Here is a 20,450-nt window from a genome sequence, read left to right as displayed (position 1 = left end):
ACGTGTGTGAATGCCATGAAACCTCGAACATTATAGCTCATTTCTAAAAGATTTGTTTAGGTATTTGAAATATTACATTTTTTATATTTTTCTATAATAGATCTTGTTTTTTCTGCAAAATTTGATATATTATACTTATTTTTCTCAATTAGAATGATTTAGTTATGCTTTTTTGAAGACTGTCGTGCAGAAATAGAAAAATGCTATGCCGACGGTATAACCGTCGGCACAGGTCTATAGTAAAAAAAAAGAAAAAAAATGTTGTGCCGACGGTCAGACTGGTCCTATGCCGACGGCCAGAACTGTGCCGACGGTGACCGTCGGCACAACCGGCTTGTACCGACGGCCATTTTAACGCCGACGGCCATCCTTATCGCCGCGATCCGGAGGCTTCTGTGCCGACGGCCCCGATATTTGGCCGTCGGCACACACGGCGGCCGTCGGCACATCTGTGCTCTCCCGTAGTGACATTATCTAACTGGGAATTAGTTACACCTTTTCTAAATTATACAGAGTGAATTTAAGGTTTTGTTTGGGCAGACGAATTGGCATACGGAACTAGTTTTAAGGGGATAGCAGTTTAAGGGATCTGCTAGATGCTCTAATTAGGCTGGGCACCGTTTTTGGCAGGAGCATGTTCACTTGCACATGCCATGGCACGTACCATATAACTCAGCGTGCAGCTGCCCCTAGCATGCATGCAGACTGCCTGCCCGTCCAGTTTTTGCTCCCCCTGTGCCGTCTACGTGCAGTAACTTAATGGCACACGCTCCTGCCTGCATGGACTGGCACCCCACGACGAAGTGCTCCTCACACTCGTCCGCCGTGGTATAAATCTGCAATCCAACACCACCTTTCTGCTGGCCGCTCCATTGTTCCTCACAAAAGCAGTACACCTGATCGATCGATCTGTTCATCCACACAAACATGATGGACATGGAGATGGAGGTAACCAAGTCCACCAAAACATGTTACTGGTGTGCCTGACAATCTATCTCATATTCTCATGTGTTGCTGATGCCTGTGTGTATTATCAGAGGATGCTCGGCTGTCAGATCCCGGCGTTCGGGGTGTGGAACTACTGCAGCGACCTCCCCATCACGCAGTACTTCGACCTCGCCATGCAGGCCAGGCTGCTCAAGCGCACTAACCGCCGTCGCTGCTGCTCCGGCGAGGAGGATCAGGTCCGCGTCGGCCGTGGCGAGGGGCGGCTTGTGCTGTTCAACACCTCGCACCCGTCCCCACGCAAGCCAGCCCAAATCAAGGTACGCGTGCAGGGGAGCGATCGAGCGAACTACAGCTCGATCAAGCTGTTTTTGCGATTTCGTTTTATATCTTCAGCATTGCAATCTACTAGGTAGTAGTAGTAGTATATATTTCTGCAGCTCGCTGTCATGTTTTGGCTTTTGGGTCAGGTGATAAGGAGAGAAGTAGACAAGCAGAGCGACGTGGACGGCAGCGAGCTGCTGCGGGAGGAGGGTGATGGCGGCAACGGCAAGGGAGCTAGAGTGTCTGACAGCGCAGTGAAGCGTATGGTTGCTGCTGGCCCTGTGGATGAGGACCTCTACAAGGTGCCACGGCCGCTCATATACCAAAAACCCAGAAAGGTATATTGGTAGAAGTAGAAATGTCGACCCATGTGCCATGTTGTCTCCTAGGTTGTTACTGCTACCCTGCAACAGTTAACATCTTTGTTCATTTTACAGATGAGGAAGGTGGTCTGGAGCTTGTGGATTGGGTGCCTGGGGCTGGACTGCATTGCCTAATAACAAAGCTGGAAGGAGCTAGTTATCTGTGTCTTCAAGCTACCACGTAGGCGTTTCCCTGTGCACCCTAATCCTTTGGCTCTCCGATTCGTGTCCAAATATCAACCCAGGAGTTCTGTATTTGGTTTGCTTTCCTGTATTAACACTGTTGTATTTGTAACTTGTGTAGCAAGTCCTGCACTTCCGTTCTATGATGGAAAATTTCGTAACCCAGGGTTGGGCTTTATTAATTTAAAGCAGGGCACTCTGTGCCTACTGTTTAAGAAAATGGCTATAGTGAAGTTTGAAATGAACAATTGTAACCAAAGAATAAATTTCTTGTGTCAACTAGCAAATCTTGGCAGGAAATAGTTTTTTAAGAAAGTGAGGAATTATCATTGAACTTTAGATTTGAAATTATAAAAGATTTAAATTGAATGGGAACCTTGTATTCCCCATGTTTTTTTTCGAAATGAGGCAAAAGACGGGTCATTTTCATTAATAGAGAATATGTTTTAGAGTTTTTTGGACAATTGCCTAGGACACATCCTAGGGCTTTAACAAAAGCCTACTCTCCCGGAATTACATCGCTTAATTTTTTTTGCTCTGGCCAGACACTAACCTCTTGCCTCATCCTTGATCTTGGTGACTACCACAGCCGTCTGCTGGCGTGCACTCGTAGTACGTACACACGCTGTTGGGAAACCCCAAGAGGAAGGTGTGAAGAGCACAACAACAAGTTTTCCCTCAGTACGAAAGCAAGGTTTAATCGACCAGTGGGAGAAAGGCGTGACTTCTGAAGGTGTTGCTGGCTGACTAGTGGCAGGGCGCACTACCAGCGTCAGCAATAACGTGGAACCTGCGCACAACACAAACCAACTACTTTGCCCTAACTTACAGTAAGGTTGTCAATCTCACCGGTTTGCTGAACACAAAGGATTAGACGTATCGAATGGAAGGATATGTTTGCAGAAAGTAAATAGAACAAGTGTAATAACCCAGAACATAGGAACAACGAAGGGTAGATTTAGAAATGGGATGTGCATTTCATCGCAAAACAGGGGAAATTTTCGCGCCTTATTGCAACTAAACCTAAGAGGGATCGAGGCTCTCTCTCATTTTGCACTTAGGGATAGGCAATGTGAGTTAGAGAAATTTCGACATGATCTCTTTTGTATCTTGTTGATTTGGGGAATGATGTCATTTTCCAAGTTATAACACATTAAACAATAAGCAATAAGCACTATGAATATTGAATTCACAATTCAAATACAACATATGAATTCAAATGACTTTGAATTTCAAATTGAATATTAAAATACAATATTTAATCAAGAATATAAACTGTACATAAATCAAAAGCTCATAAACAAAAACTTGAGCTTTATTGATACACAACACAAATTACATTGTCTTTACAATATTCTTGATTACAAGAATTGATGAATAATAAACAGAAATGAAAAAGGAAAAAATACAATATTGTCCTAAACTAAAACCTAGACTAAATGCCTTGAAGAATATCTTCTGGTCATATTCAACTTCAAACCTGCAAAACAGAATCACAAGTGCTAGCCAGAATGTTAAGTGATAGAAATTCAGGTTGGACAGAGTAAACAGAATTCAGTTTGGACAGAGTACACTGTCACTGCACACTTGTGCTTGTCCAAAGCCTGGACAGCACAAGATAGGATCAAGCAGACCAAGACTGAGCACCACAGAGGGCTCAAGTTTCAGCATATGAGAGCTTGAGCTGGGCAAGCCACAGCAAGGCCATGCATCAGCTTAGTCACAAAGCAAGCCAGGCTTGTGTGTCAAGGCCAGGGAAGAAGTAGGGCTCATATAAAAGCAGCACAAACCCTAGAAACTGTAGCAGTCGACCAGATAAGAAATTCACCAGGTAAGGGTGAAGCTAGAGCAACACAGAGTTCATCTAGTCCTTACTCAAGAACAGAACCAACACACACAAACCCTCAGCCACCAGAAATCATGGTGACCTAGAAGATCAACCAGGACTGGAGGTGAAGGGCTGTGAACAAACCACAAGTCTGCATCAACACAAAATCTCATTCTAGGAGCTGGAACAAGGTATACCAAGTTCCTGGAAAAGATCTAATGGATCAAATCCATAAATCATGCATGACACGGTCATGGGATTGAGCAGATGCTCAATAGGGTGAATCATCACTTGGTTTTCACCAAGGATCACTGCTAGTCTAAAAAGCCACTAAAATAGAAACCATCCAGATACAGATCTTGTGCACAGAAGCAAGATCTTATGCACAGATAGCACCAGTAGATGTATTGCAATAATTAGCAGCTAGTAAAGACTACACAGAAAATCCTAGGCACATAACCATCAGGAAAACCCTAGATTTCATCACAGGCAAGCATATTGGCATTCATAGTTAATATGATCCCCAAACATGCAAACAAAGTTGAGTAGCCCACAAGATCCAACCAAACAGATGAGCAACCAATCAGTAGCAAGGCTACTGAGGTCACATCACACTTAGCATCATTAAAAGTAAAGCCAAATACAGAACATCATTATCCAGAGTTGGATTCAGATTCATTTGCTTGTTAAATCATTATGAACAACAAATTCATATACAAGCAAGTAATTTAAATCATCACTGCATAAGCAGTTCATCATGAATTAATTATTCAAGCATGAATATATCACAGATCCATGCTATTTACTGACAGTAGCACACTGTAAGGCAACACAGCACCAGTCACTGCATCATAGCCACTGGATCAAGTCCAGTGAGCTAGAATAAGCAACATCACATGTTTTCAGTAGCATAGTGATGCTTGAGCATCAGCATCAACAAGGAAAATAATTCACTTAGCCACAGGATTAATTAGCAACCAAACACTGACATTTAATTGATCAAATGGATCAATTGAATCAAGTCAAGCCACACATATAAGCTAGCCAACATGAAATGGTTGATCCAATGGATCATTGGCTTACACAGGAGGCACAGAAGCACCTCACACACATCACTGACATTCACAAGTGTCACAAATGCACAACAGTACACCTAGACAAGCAAGTGTAGATTTCCAGTAAGCATAGCATGCCCATAAGCATGAACATCATGGTATATCAAGCTTGTAAGCAAGTACAGCATAGCATAGCAAGATCAGAGCATGCTAGGAGCAATAGATAATCAACACATGGCATGTACAGCAAGCAAGGCAACACGGGTCAGTACCAGAAATTGGTAATTTGGCCATAACTTGCAGCAAATGGAAGCATAGGTAGATTAGGCAGCAATGGCAAAGCTCTGTGTGATCACAGGATCACCAGAGAGCAGTAGAACAGGAGGAAGAAGAAGCACAGTAGCTTGGGAGGCGCACATGCATGGAAAGGAGAAGGAGAAGGAGCAGGTTACTTACATGCGCCTGGTGGCAGAGGCTATGGCATGGCGAGGCAGTGCTCGTGCGGCCATAGCAGCTGCAAGACCCAGGGTAGACGCCGGCATTACGCCGACGAGCACGAACATCACCACAGCAGCACGGCACGGAGACGACGGCACTGGTACTGCAAGCAGCACCGCACCAGGTCGGTCTCAGGGGGCGCGCACGTCGACGGCGAGTACGAGAGTTCGCCGGAGACCACCAATCGCCCGAGGCGATTCTCCAGTGGATCCAGCGCGGAGGCGATTCGCCAGGAGAGGAGGAAATTGGAGAAACCACGCGGACAGATCGATAGATCGTCTCGCGGCGGTCCAGATCAGGTAGGTGGCGAAGGTAGGGAGGCCAGGAGATGGCCGGAGCATGGCGGCGGCCATGGCGGCGACGCCATCGCCACGGGAGTCGCGAGAGATTAGGGTTAGGGCGAGCGAGTGAGAGAGACGCGTAAGTGAGAGAGGTGGGCCGCGTCGGCGCCACCGACCCGCTATGGGGCATGCCTTAGTGGGCTGTCCCATGGGCTTAGGTTATTGGGCTGGCCCAATAGGGGCCAGGGGGTATTTTGGACTTTTCACAATTTAGAAAAAGGCCAGAATTTCACCAATTTTTAGTAAATAAAATACAACTCTAAAAATCCATTAAAAATTGGATTGGTGAATGAAAAATAAATCTTAACCAAAATAAAATATGAAATAGAACTTAAGAAACAAATTCAAATTTATGAATTTGATGAATTTAAAATAAAAACTTGTAATTTCAAACTATTATCTCCTTGCATTTAAAAAATCAAGGAAAAATCTCAAATAAGTTCAAATACTTATTTTCAAACATTTCAAAATGAAATTCTATTATTCCAAGTCATTTCTATTGAGAAGGGTATTTTTTAAAGAATAATACTCTATTCCCTTTTTATTCCAAAAATATAGAGGCAACTCTATTATTTCAACTCATTTTTTGAATGAATAATGAATCACCAAGTAAAGTAGTTTTACTTGGAATTATTTTACTTTATGTGAATTAAAGTGGTTTACACCTTAAATCAATTGCAAGTTACTGCCAAAGGCATAAATCTTAACTCAACCCTAAATTGTAATAACTCATTGGGGTAAAGGGATTCAACATAAAATAATACATCCATGATTGCATTATTTGGATTTTATAACATTGTCCTTACCGGACAATGATGCTTCTTACAGAACCCGAGGTCCAGGTTCCATCAACTGCATTGAACTGCACTATCTCGCAGTCCACAGGCAAGTTCACCCTTGCTCATGTCAACTTGATTATTTTCTACTACTTTAATGCAAAGCTATATACTTATCATTCCTGCATCGCAAATAAAATGTTATTTTCCAACTATGAATATGACTATGTGGCTGGCAATGGAACCATGGTATGTGTTGATATGGTGGAGGTTCCATTGCATGGGTTATATTAACCTAGGATTAACCACCAATGTCGTCCAGTGATTCTAGCGCCGTACAAATCGCGTTAACCATGAGATCTATAATGGCTCTAGTGAAGCCAGCCGTATCTTTTCCCTTCTGCACGCCAACGGACTGGTAGAGCTGCGGGGTGTTGGAGGCACTGCCATAGGTTGGGATAGCCTTTTAAATCCCCATCCATTAGTGATGTTGAGCTCTACGGTCTATGATGGATTGTCCAAAGTACACCGTGAGTAAAGCTGTATTATCGGGAGAAGTCTACTGGGGGTGTACGGGTGGACAAAAGGGTGGGTTTGCAGTCGCGGAGAAGGCGGTGTGGGCTTGGATCTTTATACCTGGCCTCACACCAAAGGAAGTGTGAACGGGGGAAAGTCCCTGCGGATGGCAAAAAGGGTGGGATCTCTTGTGGGAAAAGTAATGCACCTCTGCATAGTGTATCAAATTGTGGCTGTCACTCCTTGTTCCGGGAAGGGAACTGCGAACGCGGCAGGAAAGGAACTCCACGAAGTTCTGGTCAACCTGTGAAGACTGACGGGCATAGTTTTCATAATAAAAGCAACCTTTTGAAGAAATGTTTTCAAAACATGCATTGACCTGCGATTTCCTGATCAATGGTCGTAGCTAGTGCATCAAACACCTTTTTACTCTTTTAGAACTTGCTGAGTACCTCTGTACTCACTTTCTTTCGACACCCTTGCTAGACTATGATCCGGAAGTGGAGGCCATCAACGATGGAGCACCAGAAGGAAGCTACGAGCTGGTCTACGAGGAACCTGATCTTACCGGCGGAGTGGAAGGAGTAGACTATGGGATAGTCTACAGACCCGATGACACGGAGGTGGAGGAGTAGTGATAAACCCTAGCATCATAGAGCCGAGCAACGTAGAACTTACCTAAATAAGTTGTTGAGCTCTCTTTTATATATGGTTATGAGTTGTAATCGTACTTAAGTAGTATCTTAGGGTGTTCTCATAGGACCTGTGAGAATACCAACTTGTTAAGACAATGTTGTAATAATATATAGAGTGTTATGACCTGCAATGTTTCTGTTGTACCACTCTGAGGGATATGGCAATTTGTGAAGAAATCCCTTCACAAAGATCATATCAACGACTTGTATACTACAACATGCAGTGGTATGCTGGGTCACCGCAGCTGGTATCAGATTAAATGTTGCGACCTTAGGTTGGAAAAACCTAGTATAGGGAAGAAACCTGTAGGAGTCAAGTAGAAATAGTAAAGGATTCTCTAGAAATATGGTGATTATTCACATGAGAATAGCAAAACCATATATTTTAGTGCGATAATTCTTTATTATAGCTATTATGATGCATTATCACTACTAATATTCTTCTTTTGTATACAGCCATAATGGCGAACACTTTTCCTAAGAGGACTTTGAGGAAGGTTGAGGGATGGCTCGGTGATTATGATGGACAAATCACAGATCTCATGCGTGGGATGCTGAAGGAACTCCATTGTGACCCACGGATATCCGTTATCAAGTATATCTATTACGATGGGGAAATCCTAGCCAAGTGCAGAGTTGATACGTCTCCGACGTATCGATAATTTCTTATGTTCCATGCCACATTATTGATGTTATCTACATGTTTTATGCACACTTTATGTCATATTCGTGCATTTTCTGGAACTAACCTATTAACAAGATGCCGAAGTGCCGATTCTTTGTTTTCTGCTGTTTTTGGTTTCAGAAATCCTAGTAAGGAAATATTCTCGGAATTGGACGAAATCAACGCCCAGGGGCCTATTTTGCCACGAAGATTCCAGAAGTCCGAAGACGAGACGAAGAGGGGCCACGAGGCAGCCAGAGCATAGGGCGGCGTGGCCCCTGCCCTGGCCGCGCGGCCCTATGGTCTGGGCCCCTCGCGCCGCCTCTTGACCTGCCCTTCCGCCTATTTAAAGCCTCCGTGACGAAACCCCCAGTACCGAGAGCCACGATACGGAAAACCTTCCAGAGACGCCGCCAACGCCGATCCCATCTCGGGGGATCCAGGAGATCGCCTCCGGCACCCTGCCGGAGAGGGGAATCATCTCCCGGAGGACTCTACGCCGCCATGGTCGCCTCCGGTGTGATGTGTGAGTAGTCTACCCCTGGACTATGGGTCCATAGCAGTAGCTAGATGGTTGTCTTCTCCCCATTGTGCTATCATTGTCGGATCTTGTGAGCTGCCTAACATGATCAAGATCATCTATCTGTAATTCTATATGTTGCGTTTGTTGGGATCCGATGAATAGAGAATACTTGTTATGTTGATTATCAAAGTTATATCTATGTGTTGTTTATGATCTTGCATGCTTTCCGTTACTAGTAGATGCTCTGGCCAAGTAGATGCTTGTAACTCCAAGAGGGAGTATTTATGCTCGATAGTGGGTTCATGCCTGCATTGACACCTGGGACAGTGACAGAAAGTTCTAAGGTTGTGTTGTGCTGTTGCCACTAGGGATAAAACATTGATGCTATGTCTAAGGATGTAGTTGTTGATTACATTACGCACCATACTTAATGCAATTGTCTGTTGCTTTGCAACTTAATACTGGAGGGGTTCGGATGATAACTCGAAGGTGGACTTTTTAGGCATAGATGCAGTTGGATGGCGGTCTATGTACTTTGTCGTAATGCCCAATTAAATCTCACTATACTCATCATGATATGTATGTGCATGGTCATGCCCTCTTTATTTGTCAATTGCCCAACTGTAATTTGTTCACCCAACATGCTGTTTGTCTTATGGGAGAGACACCTCTAGTGAACTGTGGACCCCGGTCCAATTCTCTTTACTGAAATACAATCTACTGCAATACTTGTTCTCTTGTTTTCTCGCAAACAATCATCTTCCACACAATACGGTTAATCCTTTGTTACAGCAAGCCGGTGAGATTGACAACCTCACTGTTTCGTTGGGGCAAAGTACTTTGGTTGTGTTGTGCAGGTTCCACGTTGGCGCCGGAATCCCTGGTGTTGCGCCGCACTACATCCTGCCGCCATCAACCTTCAACGTGCTTCTTGGCTCCTACTGGTTCGATAAACCTTGGTTTCTTACTGAGGGAAACTTGCTGCTGTACGCATCACGCCTTCCACTTGGGGTTCCCAACGAGCGTGTGCTTTACGCGTCATCAAGCTAAATTTCTAGCGCCGTTGCCGGGGAGATCAAGACACGCTGCAAGGGGAGTCTCCACTTCTCAATCTCTTTACTTTGTTTTTGTCTTGCTTAGTTTTATTTACTACTTTGTTTGCTGCACTAAATCAAAATACAAAAAAATTAGTTGCTAGTTTTACTTTATTTGCTATCTTGTTTGCTATATCAAAAACACAAAAAAATTAGTTTACTTGCATTTACTTTACTTGATTCATCATGTTTCCTTTTAATTTTACCACAAAATACATACCGGTAGGACGCGGGTCTATAGTTGGGAGAAATAATATAGAAGAATTTTTCAATCATGTTAGTACTATTGAAAATTTTGAAGATAGACATTTGGTAGACCTTGCGCCTACTTATGAAATTGCTGCTGCGCATTTAGTTCGCCTGTTGGAAACTAAATTTGTTAATCTCAATCCTATAATCCAACACATGTTTCTCACACTTGGCAATATGGAAGAAGGGGAAAAGAAAGATTTTGTTTTAGAAACCCTTCTTAGAGAATTTGGCGGTCTAGCAAGAGAAGCTAGAAAGGTGTTTGCTAAATTTAATATGCTTGGTTCTCATACTAATTTTGTTAGTCTCCTTGAAAAGATGGACATGGATAGAATAAGATACACTAATAATATTGATGATGGTGGGGAGATCAAAGCACCAATACCATGTAAACTCTTAGCTATGAATGATGCACTAGAAAATAACTATGCTTGGCTTGTTCCTGAAAATTTGTTTGATGAGAGTAGCACACCTAAGACTAATGAAAAGGGAGATGCTAAAACTTATTTATCTAATATACTATGCCTGGTTGAGAAAACTCCACACCCCACTGACAATGCACCATCTCTCGATAATACTTGATGCACACTTTCTGCGCCTAGCTGAAAGGCGTTAAAGAAAAGCGCTTATGGGAGACAACCCATGTTTTTACCTACAGTACTTTGTTTTTATTTTGTGTCTTGGAAGTTGTTTACTACTGTAGCAACCTCTCCTTATCTTAGTTTTGTGTTTTGTTGTGCCAAGTTAAGCCGTTGATAGAAAAGTAAGTACTAGATTTGGATTACTGCGCAGTTCCAGATTTCTTTGCTGTCACGAATCTGGGTCCACCTCCCTGTAGGTAGCTCAGAAAATTAAGCCAATTTACGTGCATGATCCTCAGATATGTACGCAACTTTCATTCAATTTGAGCATTTTCATTTGAGCAAGTCTGGTGCCATTTTAAAATTCGTCAATACGAACTGTTCTGTTTTGACAGATTCTGCCTTTTATTTCACATTGCCTCTTTTGCTATGATGGATGAATTTCTTTGATCCACTAATGTCTAGTAGCATTATGCAATGTCCAGAAGTGTTAAGAATGATTGTGTCACCTCTGAATATGTTAATTTTTATTGTGCACTAACCCTCTAATAAGTTGTTTCGAGTTTGGTGTGGAGGAAGTTTTCAAGGATCAAGAGAGGAGTATGATGCAACATGATCAAGGAGAGTGAAAGCTCTAAGCTTGGGGATGCCCCGGTGGTTCACCCCTGCATATTCTAAGAAGACTCAAGCGTCTAAGCTTGGGGATGCCAAGGCATCCCCTTCTTCATCGACAACATTATCAGGTTCCTCCCCTGAAACTATATTTTTATTCCATCACATCTTATGTGCTTTGCTTGGAGCGTCGGTTTGTTTTTGTTTTTTGTTTTGTTTGAATAAAATGGATCCTAGCATTCACTTTATGGGAGAGAGACACGCTCCGCTGTAGCATATGGACAAGTATGTCCTTGGTTTCTACTCATAGTATTCATGGCGAAGTTTCTCCTTCGTTAAATTGTTATATGGTTGGAATTGGAGAATGATACATGTAGTAATTGCTATTAATGTCTTGGGTAATGTGATACTTGGCAATTGTTGTGCTCATGATTAAGCTCTTGCATCATATGCTTTGCACCCATTAATGAAGAAATACATAGAGCATGCTAAAATTTGGTTTGCATATTTTATTTCTCTAAGGTCTAGATAATTTCTAGTATTGAGTTTGAACAACAAGGAAGACGGTGTAGAGTCTTATAATGTTTTCAATATGTCTTTTATGTGAGTTTTGCTGCACCGGTTTATCCTTGTGTTTGTTTCAAATAAGCCTTGCTAGCCTAAACCTTGTATCGAGAGGGATTACTTCTCATGCATCCAAAATACTTGAGCCAACCACTATGCCATTTGTGTCCACCATACCTACCTACTACATGGTATTTTCCGCCATTCCAAAGTAAATTGCTTGAGTGCTACCTTTAAATTCCATCATTCACCTTTGCAATATATAGCTCATGGGACAAATAGCTTAAAAACTATTGTGGTATTGAATATGTAATTATGCACTTTATCTCTTATTAAGTTGCTTGTTGTGCGATAACCATGTTCACTGGGGACGCCATCAACTATTCATTGTTGAATTTCATGTGAGTTGCTATGCATGTCCGTCTTGTCTGAAGTAAGAGAGATCTACCACCTTATGGTTAAGCATGCATATTGTTAGAGAAGAACATTGGGCCGCTAACTAAAGCCATGATCCATGGTGGAAGTTTCAGTTTTGGACATATATCCTCAATGTCAAATGAGAAAATTATTAATTGTTGTTACATGCTTATGCATAAAAGAGGAGTCCATTATTTGTTGTCTATGTTGTCCCGGTATGGATGTCTAAGTTGAAGAATAATCAATAGCGAGAAATCCAATGCGAGCTTTCTCCTTAGACCTTTGTACAGGCGGCATAGAGGTACCCCTTTGTGACACTTGGTTAAAACAGTGCATTGTGATGATCCGGTAGTCCAAGCTAATTAGGACAAGGTGCGGGCACTATTAGTACACTATGCATGAGGCTTGCAACTTATAAGATATAATTTACATGATACATATGATTTATTACTACCGTTGACAAAATTGTTTCATGTTTTCAAAATCAAAGCTCTAGCACAAATATAGCAATCGATGCTTTTCCTCTATGGAGGACCATTCTTTTACTTTCAATGTTGAGTCAGTTCACCTATTTCTCTCCACCTCAAGAAGCAAACACTTGTGTGAACTGTGCATTGATTCCTACATATTTGCATATTGCACTTATTATATTACTCTATGTTGACAATATCCATGAGATATACATGTTACAAGTTGAAAGCAACCGCTGAAACTTAATCTTCCTTTGTGTTGCTTCAATGCCTTTACTTTGAATTATTGCTTTATGAGTTAACTCTTATGCAAGACTTATTGATGCTTGTCTTGAAGTGCTATTCATGAAAAGTCTTTGCTTTATGATTCACTTGTTTACTCATGTCATATACATTGTTTTGATCGCTGCATTCACTACATATGCTTTACAAATAGTATGATCAAGATTATGATGGCATGTCACTCCGAAATTATCTGTGTTATCGTTTTACCCGCTCGGGACGAGCAGAACTAAGCTTGGGGATGCTGATACGTCTCCGACGTATCGATAATTTCTTATGTTCCATGCCACATTATTGATGTTATCTACATGTTTTATGCACACTTTATGTCATATTCGTGCATTTTCTGGAACTAACCTATTAACAAGATGCCGAAGTGCCGATTCTTTGTTTTCTGCTGTTTTTGGTTTCAGAAATCCTAGTAAGGAAATATTCTCGGAATTGGACGAAATCAACGCCCAGGGGCCTATTTTGCCACGAAGCTTCCAGAAGTCCGAAGACGAGACGAAGAGGGGCCATGAGGCAGCCAGAGCATAGGGCGGCGCGGCCCCTGCCCTGGCCGCGCGGCCCTATGGTCTGGGCCCCTCGCGCCGCCTCTTGACCTGCCCTTCCGCCTACTTAAAGCCTCCGTGACGAAACCCCCGGTGCAGAGAGCCACGATACGGAAAACCTTCCCGGAGACGCCGCCAACGCCGATCCCATCTCGGGGATCCAGAGATCGCCTCCGGCACCCTGCCGGAGAGGGGAATCATCTCCCGGAGGACTCTACGCCGCCATGGTCGCCTCCGGTGTGATGTGTGAGTAGTCTACCCCTGGACTATGGGTCCATAGCAGTAGCTAGATGGTTGTCTTCTCCCCATTGTGCTATCATTGTCGGATCTTGTGAGCTGCCTAACATGATCAAGATCATCTATCTGTAATTCTATATGTTGCGTTTGTTGGGATCCGATGAATAGAGAATACTTGTTATGTTGATTATCAAAGTTATATCTATGTGTTGTTTATGATCTTGCATGCTTTCCGTTACTAGTAGATGCTCTGGCCAAGTAGATGCTTGTAACTCCAAGAGGGAGTATTTATGCTCGATAGTGGGTTCATGCCTGCATTGACACAGGACGTGTGAGAAAGTTCTAAGGTTGTGTTGTGCTGTTGCCACTAGGGATAAAACATTGATGCTATGTCTAAGGATGTAGTTGTTGATTACATTACGCACCATACTTAATGCAATTGTCTGTTGCTTTGCAACTTAATACTGGAGGGGGTTCGGATGATAACCTGAAGGTGGACTTTTTAGGCATAGATGCAGTTGGATGGCGGTCTATGTACTTTGTCGTAATGCCCAATTAAATCTCACTATACTCATCATGATATGTATGTGCATGGTCATGCCCTCTTTATTTGTCAATTGCCCAACTGTAATTTGTTCACCCAACATGCTGTTTGTCTTATGGGAGAGACACCTCTAGTGAACTGTGGACCCCGGTCCAATTCTCTTTACTGAAATACAATCTACTGCAATACTTGTTCTACTGTTTTCTGCAAACAATCATCTTCCACACAATACGGTTAATCCTTTGTTACAGCAAGCCGGTGAGATTGACAACCTCACTATTTCGTTGGGGCAAAGTACTTTGGTTGTGTTGTGCAGGTTCCACGTTGGCGCCAGAATCCCTGGTGTTGCGCCGCACTACATCCCGCCGCCATCAACCTTCAACGTGCTTCTTGGCTCCTACTGGTTCGATAAACCTTGGTTTCTTACTGAGGGAAACTTGCTGCTGTACGCATCACGCCTTCCACTTGGGGTTCCCAACGAGCGTGTGCTTTACGCGTCATCAAGAGTATCGGTCCAACTACCGACACAACTGCCGATGAGTCGTATAATGCCATACGGAGAAGCCAAAACCATCACCACATCCTATCACATGGCCCTATTCAAGGCAATCCTTGAGATAAGGCAGCACAAGTCAGTAGAGCTGCTATGTTCAGCGTATTCTCATGTACCTCATGCTGAGGAAGATGAGGATCCCACTCTGAATCATCTGGTGTTGGCACACAGAAGCCCTGAAGCTGCACCACAGCACATGGATAGCTGTAAGTCTTTATTGACCATGATGTACCTTTTACACATGAAGATGAGGGGTGAGACTGAGCACATGCTAACTGAGTTCACGGACCCTGATAAAGTCCAAACTCGGATGCGTGATTTGAGGGCACAACCACAGCACACTACACCTTTCTTTAGCCTAGACAGCTATGTAGATTTGAGTGACCAGTTGTCCCATAAAGATCCACTCACACCCAACTTTGTCCCACACTATCCGCATGTGTCAGCATCGTATGAGTCTGGATATGGGGGAGATGATTCCAGGAACCTAAACTGCTCGGAGTCACCAATCGAGAATTCGACTGGTTGGCGTTTCGGGGAACCATTTGGGGATGAAGGAGAACCCATCACTTGTGATACAGAGGATGAAGGAGGCGCGGTTAACCAGAACGTTAACCAAAGCTTTGGGCAGGAAGAGAAAGACACCAACTCCATTTCTTTAGATCTGGAGATGGGATTACCCAAACCATCCCAGTACGTTGTAGGTGAGAGTTCTGGAACCAAGAAAAAGAAGAAGAAGAAGATGAGAGGTCAAGTGAGTAGGAATCCTCCATGGATGGCAGAAGAAGGTGAGTTGTATCCTACTGGGGATACATATGAGTCTTTATCCAGCTACTTTGGCATGACAGATCTCTGTCTCGGTACTTCGTCCGATTCAGATTACATACATACTGAAGGGCCTTCATTCCGGACGGTGTTCGGAAGACAAACCGCTGTACCGGATGGACCCCAGGGATGTACGCGGAGGCGAGTTATGATGACGAGGAGTAGAGCTCCAAGGAAGAATAAAGTAATCTAGGTGGTATTGTAATAGAACGTATTTTTAAATTCCGTTGGCTTGGGCTTTAAGCCAAATAAGTGGTTTATATATACCACATGTAATATAAGTGTGTGTGTGTTATGTAATATACAAAGTATATGCATAATAAATGTTTTTTTATTTACTTCTTGATTTCATTGTGTGACTAGTTCTGGGCAATGAGTTGAGCTCAGAAAACATTTGCATGATGTAATTATGAGTAATCGCTCTTTGTTACAGGACTAGGGGGAACATGGCATTAGTAGAAACCGAAGAGGCTCGCAGAGAGCGGGAGGCGAGAGAAAAAGAGGAGGCAGATGCAGCAGCTAGAGCAGAGAATGCACCACCACCACCACACCCAATGATGCACCCAGACTTCCAACAGTATATGAGAGCAATGGAGGAAGATAGGAGGCGTTACCAGGAAAGTCAAAGCAAGAACATGCAAGACTTCTTTACCCACGTCATCAATGATAAGGGTAATGAAGGCAAGGGAGTAACCCTATCAGACTTCCAAAATGCAAGACCACTACCTTTTACATCAGCTCCAGAACCAATGGACGCTGAAGATTGGCTCATGGATACGGAACGGAAGCTGAAGACCGTTGGTTGCAATGATGAGGAGAAGATTAGATATACGACTTATCTGTTGTCAGGACCAGCAGCGTCATGGTGGGAGAATCTTGTAGCAGTACACCCTCCAGATAAGGTGTTCACCTGGGAGGAGTTCAAGAAGAAGTTCCGGGATGCTCATGTTCCGGAGAGCGTGGTGGAGTTGAAGAAGAGGGAGTTTGACGAACTACGTCAGAACACTGCACCCATTATGCAGTATGTTCGGTATTTCAACAGGTTGTCAAGGTATGCACCTGAGGATGTTGATACGGAGGAAAAGAGAAAGAAGCGGTTCATGAAAGGCATGAATCCATATATGAAGATGCAACTGAGGTTGGCACGGACTGCTGAATTCCAGGAACTGATTGACTCGGCAATCACTTTCGAGGATGATTACAGGCAAGTCCAGGAGGATAGGAGGAAGAGGGCTCGTATCGAGCCAAGGAAATACCCAATTAGTAAACCAACACCTGATCGGAGTTTCAAACCCCGATTTCGACCTACTACTGGTAGTCAATACAACCGGGGAGGTCAGAGTCAGAACCCAATCAATCAGATCATCTGCAACAACTGTGGCCTGAGGGGTCATTTGCAGAAGGATTGTCAGAAACCCAGAATCATCTGTTATTGTTGTGGGAAGGATGGACACATCAAGCCGGAGTGTCCAAACAAGTCGTCTTGGAGCGGACAGAGCTCAGGAGGACGAGGTGGAAACAACAACAACAACCGCAGCAACAACAACAACAACAACCGCAACAACAACAACAACAACAACAACAAGAGGGGAAAGCCTTATGGAAAGCTGAATTGCACATCTTTGGAGCAAGCGGAAGAGTCGGATCAAACAGTCTTAGGTACGCTAAGCATTCTTACTCATCCTGGCAAAGTCTTATTTGATACTGGAGCAACCACATCATTTCTTGCATTGGAATTTGTGGAAAAATTCGGACTTAGATGTTCTAAGTTAGAAACCCCTATAAATGTTCTATCCGCGGGGGGGGGGGGGGGGGCGATCTTAGTAACCCACGTGAAAGAAGCACAAGTCATAACCATATGTGACTGTGTGTATTTCGCGGACCTATTCATCATACCCATGAAGGACATATCCGTCATCCTAGGGATGGACTGGTTGACAGAGAATGGAGCAGTGATCAACTGTGGAGACAAAACAGTATCACTTCGCAACTCCATTGGAGGCCGAATAGTTTTCCAAGGAGACAGATATAGTGAGTTGGAGATAGGATTGGAACTCAATAGTCTGAAGGAGGTGAGGATTGAAGATATCCCTATAGTGAATGAGTTTCAAGATGTATTTCCTAAGGAACTACCGGGTATGCCACCCGATAGGGAGATAGAGTTCACGATCGATCTGATTCCACGCACAGCACCAATAGCTCAACCACCATATAAGATGGGACCAAAGGAATTAGTGGAAATGAAAGCTCAGATAGATGAGTGATACGCGTACAGCACGCGACCGTTGGGAACCCCAAGAGGAAGGTGTGAGGCGTACAGCAGCAAGTTTTCCCTCAGTAAGAAACCAAGGTTTATCGAACCAGTAGGAGCCAAGAAGCACGTTGAAGGTTGATGGCGGCGGAGTGTAGTGCGGCGCAACACCAGGGATTCCGGCGCCAACGTGGAACCTGCACAACACAACCAAAGTACTTTGTCCCAACGTAACAGTGAGGTTGTCAATCTCACCGGCTTGATGTAACAAAGGATTAGATGTATAGTGTGGATGATGATGTTTGCAGAGAACAGTAGAACGAGTATTGCAGTAGATTGTATTCGATGTAAAAGAATGGACCGGGGTCCACAGTTCACTAGAGGTGTCTCTCCCATAAGAATAAGCATGTTGAGTGAACAAATTACAGTTGGACAATTGACAAATAAAGAGGGCATGACCATGCACATACATGTTATGATGAGTATTGTGAGATTTAATTGGGCATTACGACAAAGTACATAGACCGCTATCCAGCATGCATCTATGCCTAAAAAGTCCACCTTCAGGTTATCATCCGAACCCCCTCCAGTATTAAGTTGCAAACAACAGACAATTGCATTAAGTATGGTGCGTAATGTAATCAACAAATATATCCTTAGACATAGCATTGATGTTTTATCCCTAGTGGCAACAGCACATCCACAACCTTAGAGGTTTCTGTCACTCCCCCAGATTTAATGGAGACATGAACCCACTACCGAGCATAAATACTCCCTCTTGGAGTTACAAGCAAAAACTTGGCCAGAGCCTCTACTAGCAACGGAGAGCATGCAAGATCATAAACAACACATAGATAATAGATTGATAATCAACATAACATAGCATTCATTATTCATCGGACCCCAACAAACACAACATGTAGCATTACAGATAGATGATCTTGATCATGTTAGGCAGCTCACAAGATCCAACAATGATAGCACAATTAGGAGAAGACGACCATCTAGCTACTGCTATGGACCCATAGTCCAGGGGTAGCCTACTCACATGTCACTCCGGAGGCGACCATGGCGGTGAAGAGTCCTCCGGGAGATGATTCCCCTCTCCGGCAGGGTGCCGGAGGCGATCTCCTGAATCCCCCGAGATGGGATTGGCGGCGGCGGCGTCTCTGGAAGGTTTTCCGTATCGTGGCTCTCAGTACTGGAGTTATTCTCGATGAAGGCTTAAGTAGGCGGAAGGGTAGGTCAGGGGGCGCCACGAGGGGCCCACACCACAGGCCGGCGCGGCCAGGGCCTGGGCCGCGCCGCCCTAGTGTAGCGTCGCCTCGTCGCCCCACTTCGTATCTCCCCCGGTGTTCTGGAAGCTTCGTGGAAAAATAAGATCCTGGGCGTTGATTTCGTCCAATTCCGAGAATATTTCCTTACTAGGATTTCTGAAACCAAAAACAGCAGAAAACAGCAACTGGCTCTTCGGCATCTCGTTAATAGGTTAGTGCCGAAAAATGCATAAAAATGACATAAATTATGTATAAAACATGTAAGTATCATCCATAAAGTAGCATGGAACATAAGAAATTATCGATACGTTGGAGACGTATCAGCATCCCCAAGCTTAGTTCCTACTCGTCCCGAGTAGGTGAACGATAACAAAGATAATTTCTGAAGTGACATGCCATCATAATCTTGATCATACTATTGTAAGCACATGTAATGAATGCAGCGATCCAAGACAATGGTAAAGACAATGAGTAAACAATTGAATCATATAGCAAAGACTTTTCATGAATAGTACTTTCAAGACAAGCATCAATGAGTCTTGCATAAGAGTTAACTCGTAAAGCAATAAATTCAAAGTAAAGGCATTGAAGCAACACAAAGGAAGATTAAGTTTTAGCGGTTGCTTTCAACTTATAACATGTATATCTTATGGATATTGTCAACATAAAGTGATATAACAAGTGCAATATGCAAGTATGTAGGAATCAATGCACAGTTCACACAAGTGTTTGCTTCTTGAGATGGGAGGAAATAGGTAAACTGACTCAACATAAAAGTAGAAGAAAGGCCCACTACTAGAAAAAAGGCTTTCAGTGGCGCACCACATATAGCCATCAGTGGCGCACTAGTGGTGCGCCACTGTTATCACGCCACTGCTAACTCCTAGTAGTGGCGCACTAGGGGTGCGCCACTACTAGCCTGGATACCTGTGGCGCACTGCCTGGTGCGCCATTGACATGTCCTCCAGTGCGCCACTATTACTCCAAAGTGGTGCGCCACTGTTGGTCAGAGGCAGTGCGCCACCACTGCGTAGAAGAGGTGCGCCACTGCTACCGTCTTGCGTGCGCCACTGGTCCAGCGAGGAGGTGCGCCACTGCTGCGTGTGTACGTGCGCCACTGCCCTCTCTAGGACGTGCGCCACTGCTGCTTATCCTGGTGCGCCACTGCTAGTCTCGGAGAGGATCACAGGGCAGTGCGCCACTGGATCCAGAGCAGTGCGCCACTGCTACTTA

General features: G+C 43.8%; 1 protein-coding gene across 1 annotated transcript; it reads left to right on the top strand.

Moving 5' to 3' along the window:
• Positions 1-739: 739 nt before the first annotated feature.
• LOC127312063 (uncharacterized) lies at positions 740-1,971 on the top strand. The gene is made up of 4 exons (XM_051342537.2): positions 740-948; positions 1,038-1,265; positions 1,416-1,607; positions 1,707-1,971. Exons 1-4 carry the CDS (start codon positions 928-930, stop codon positions 1,764-1,766), a joined length of 501 nt encoding a protein of 166 aa, XP_051198497.1. The 5' UTR covers positions 740-927; the 3' UTR covers positions 1,767-1,971.
• The last annotated feature ends 18,479 nt before the right edge of the window (positions 1,972-20,450 follow it).

This window comes from Lolium perenne, chromosome 7, assembly GCF_019359855.2.
Source record: "Lolium perenne isolate Kyuss_39 chromosome 7, Kyuss_2.0, whole genome shotgun sequence".
Lineage (NCBI taxonomy): Eukaryota > Viridiplantae > Streptophyta > Magnoliopsida > Poales > Poaceae > Lolium > Lolium perenne.
Note: the sequence above shows the minus strand (reverse complement) of the source record. Positions and strands in the feature narration are given on the sequence as shown.

Coding starts and splice junctions, on each gene's coding strand:
- LOC127312063 (XM_051342537.2), top strand. CDS start 928: ATGATGGACATGGAGATGGAG. Junction 1,266..1,415: donor GCAAGCCAGCCCAAATCAAG/GTACGCGTGCAG, acceptor CTTTTGGGTCAG/GTGATAAGGAGAGAAGTAGA. Junction 1,608..1,706: donor TATACCAAAAACCCAGAAAG/GTATATTGGTAG, acceptor TTCATTTTACAG/ATGAGGAAGGTGGTCTGGAG.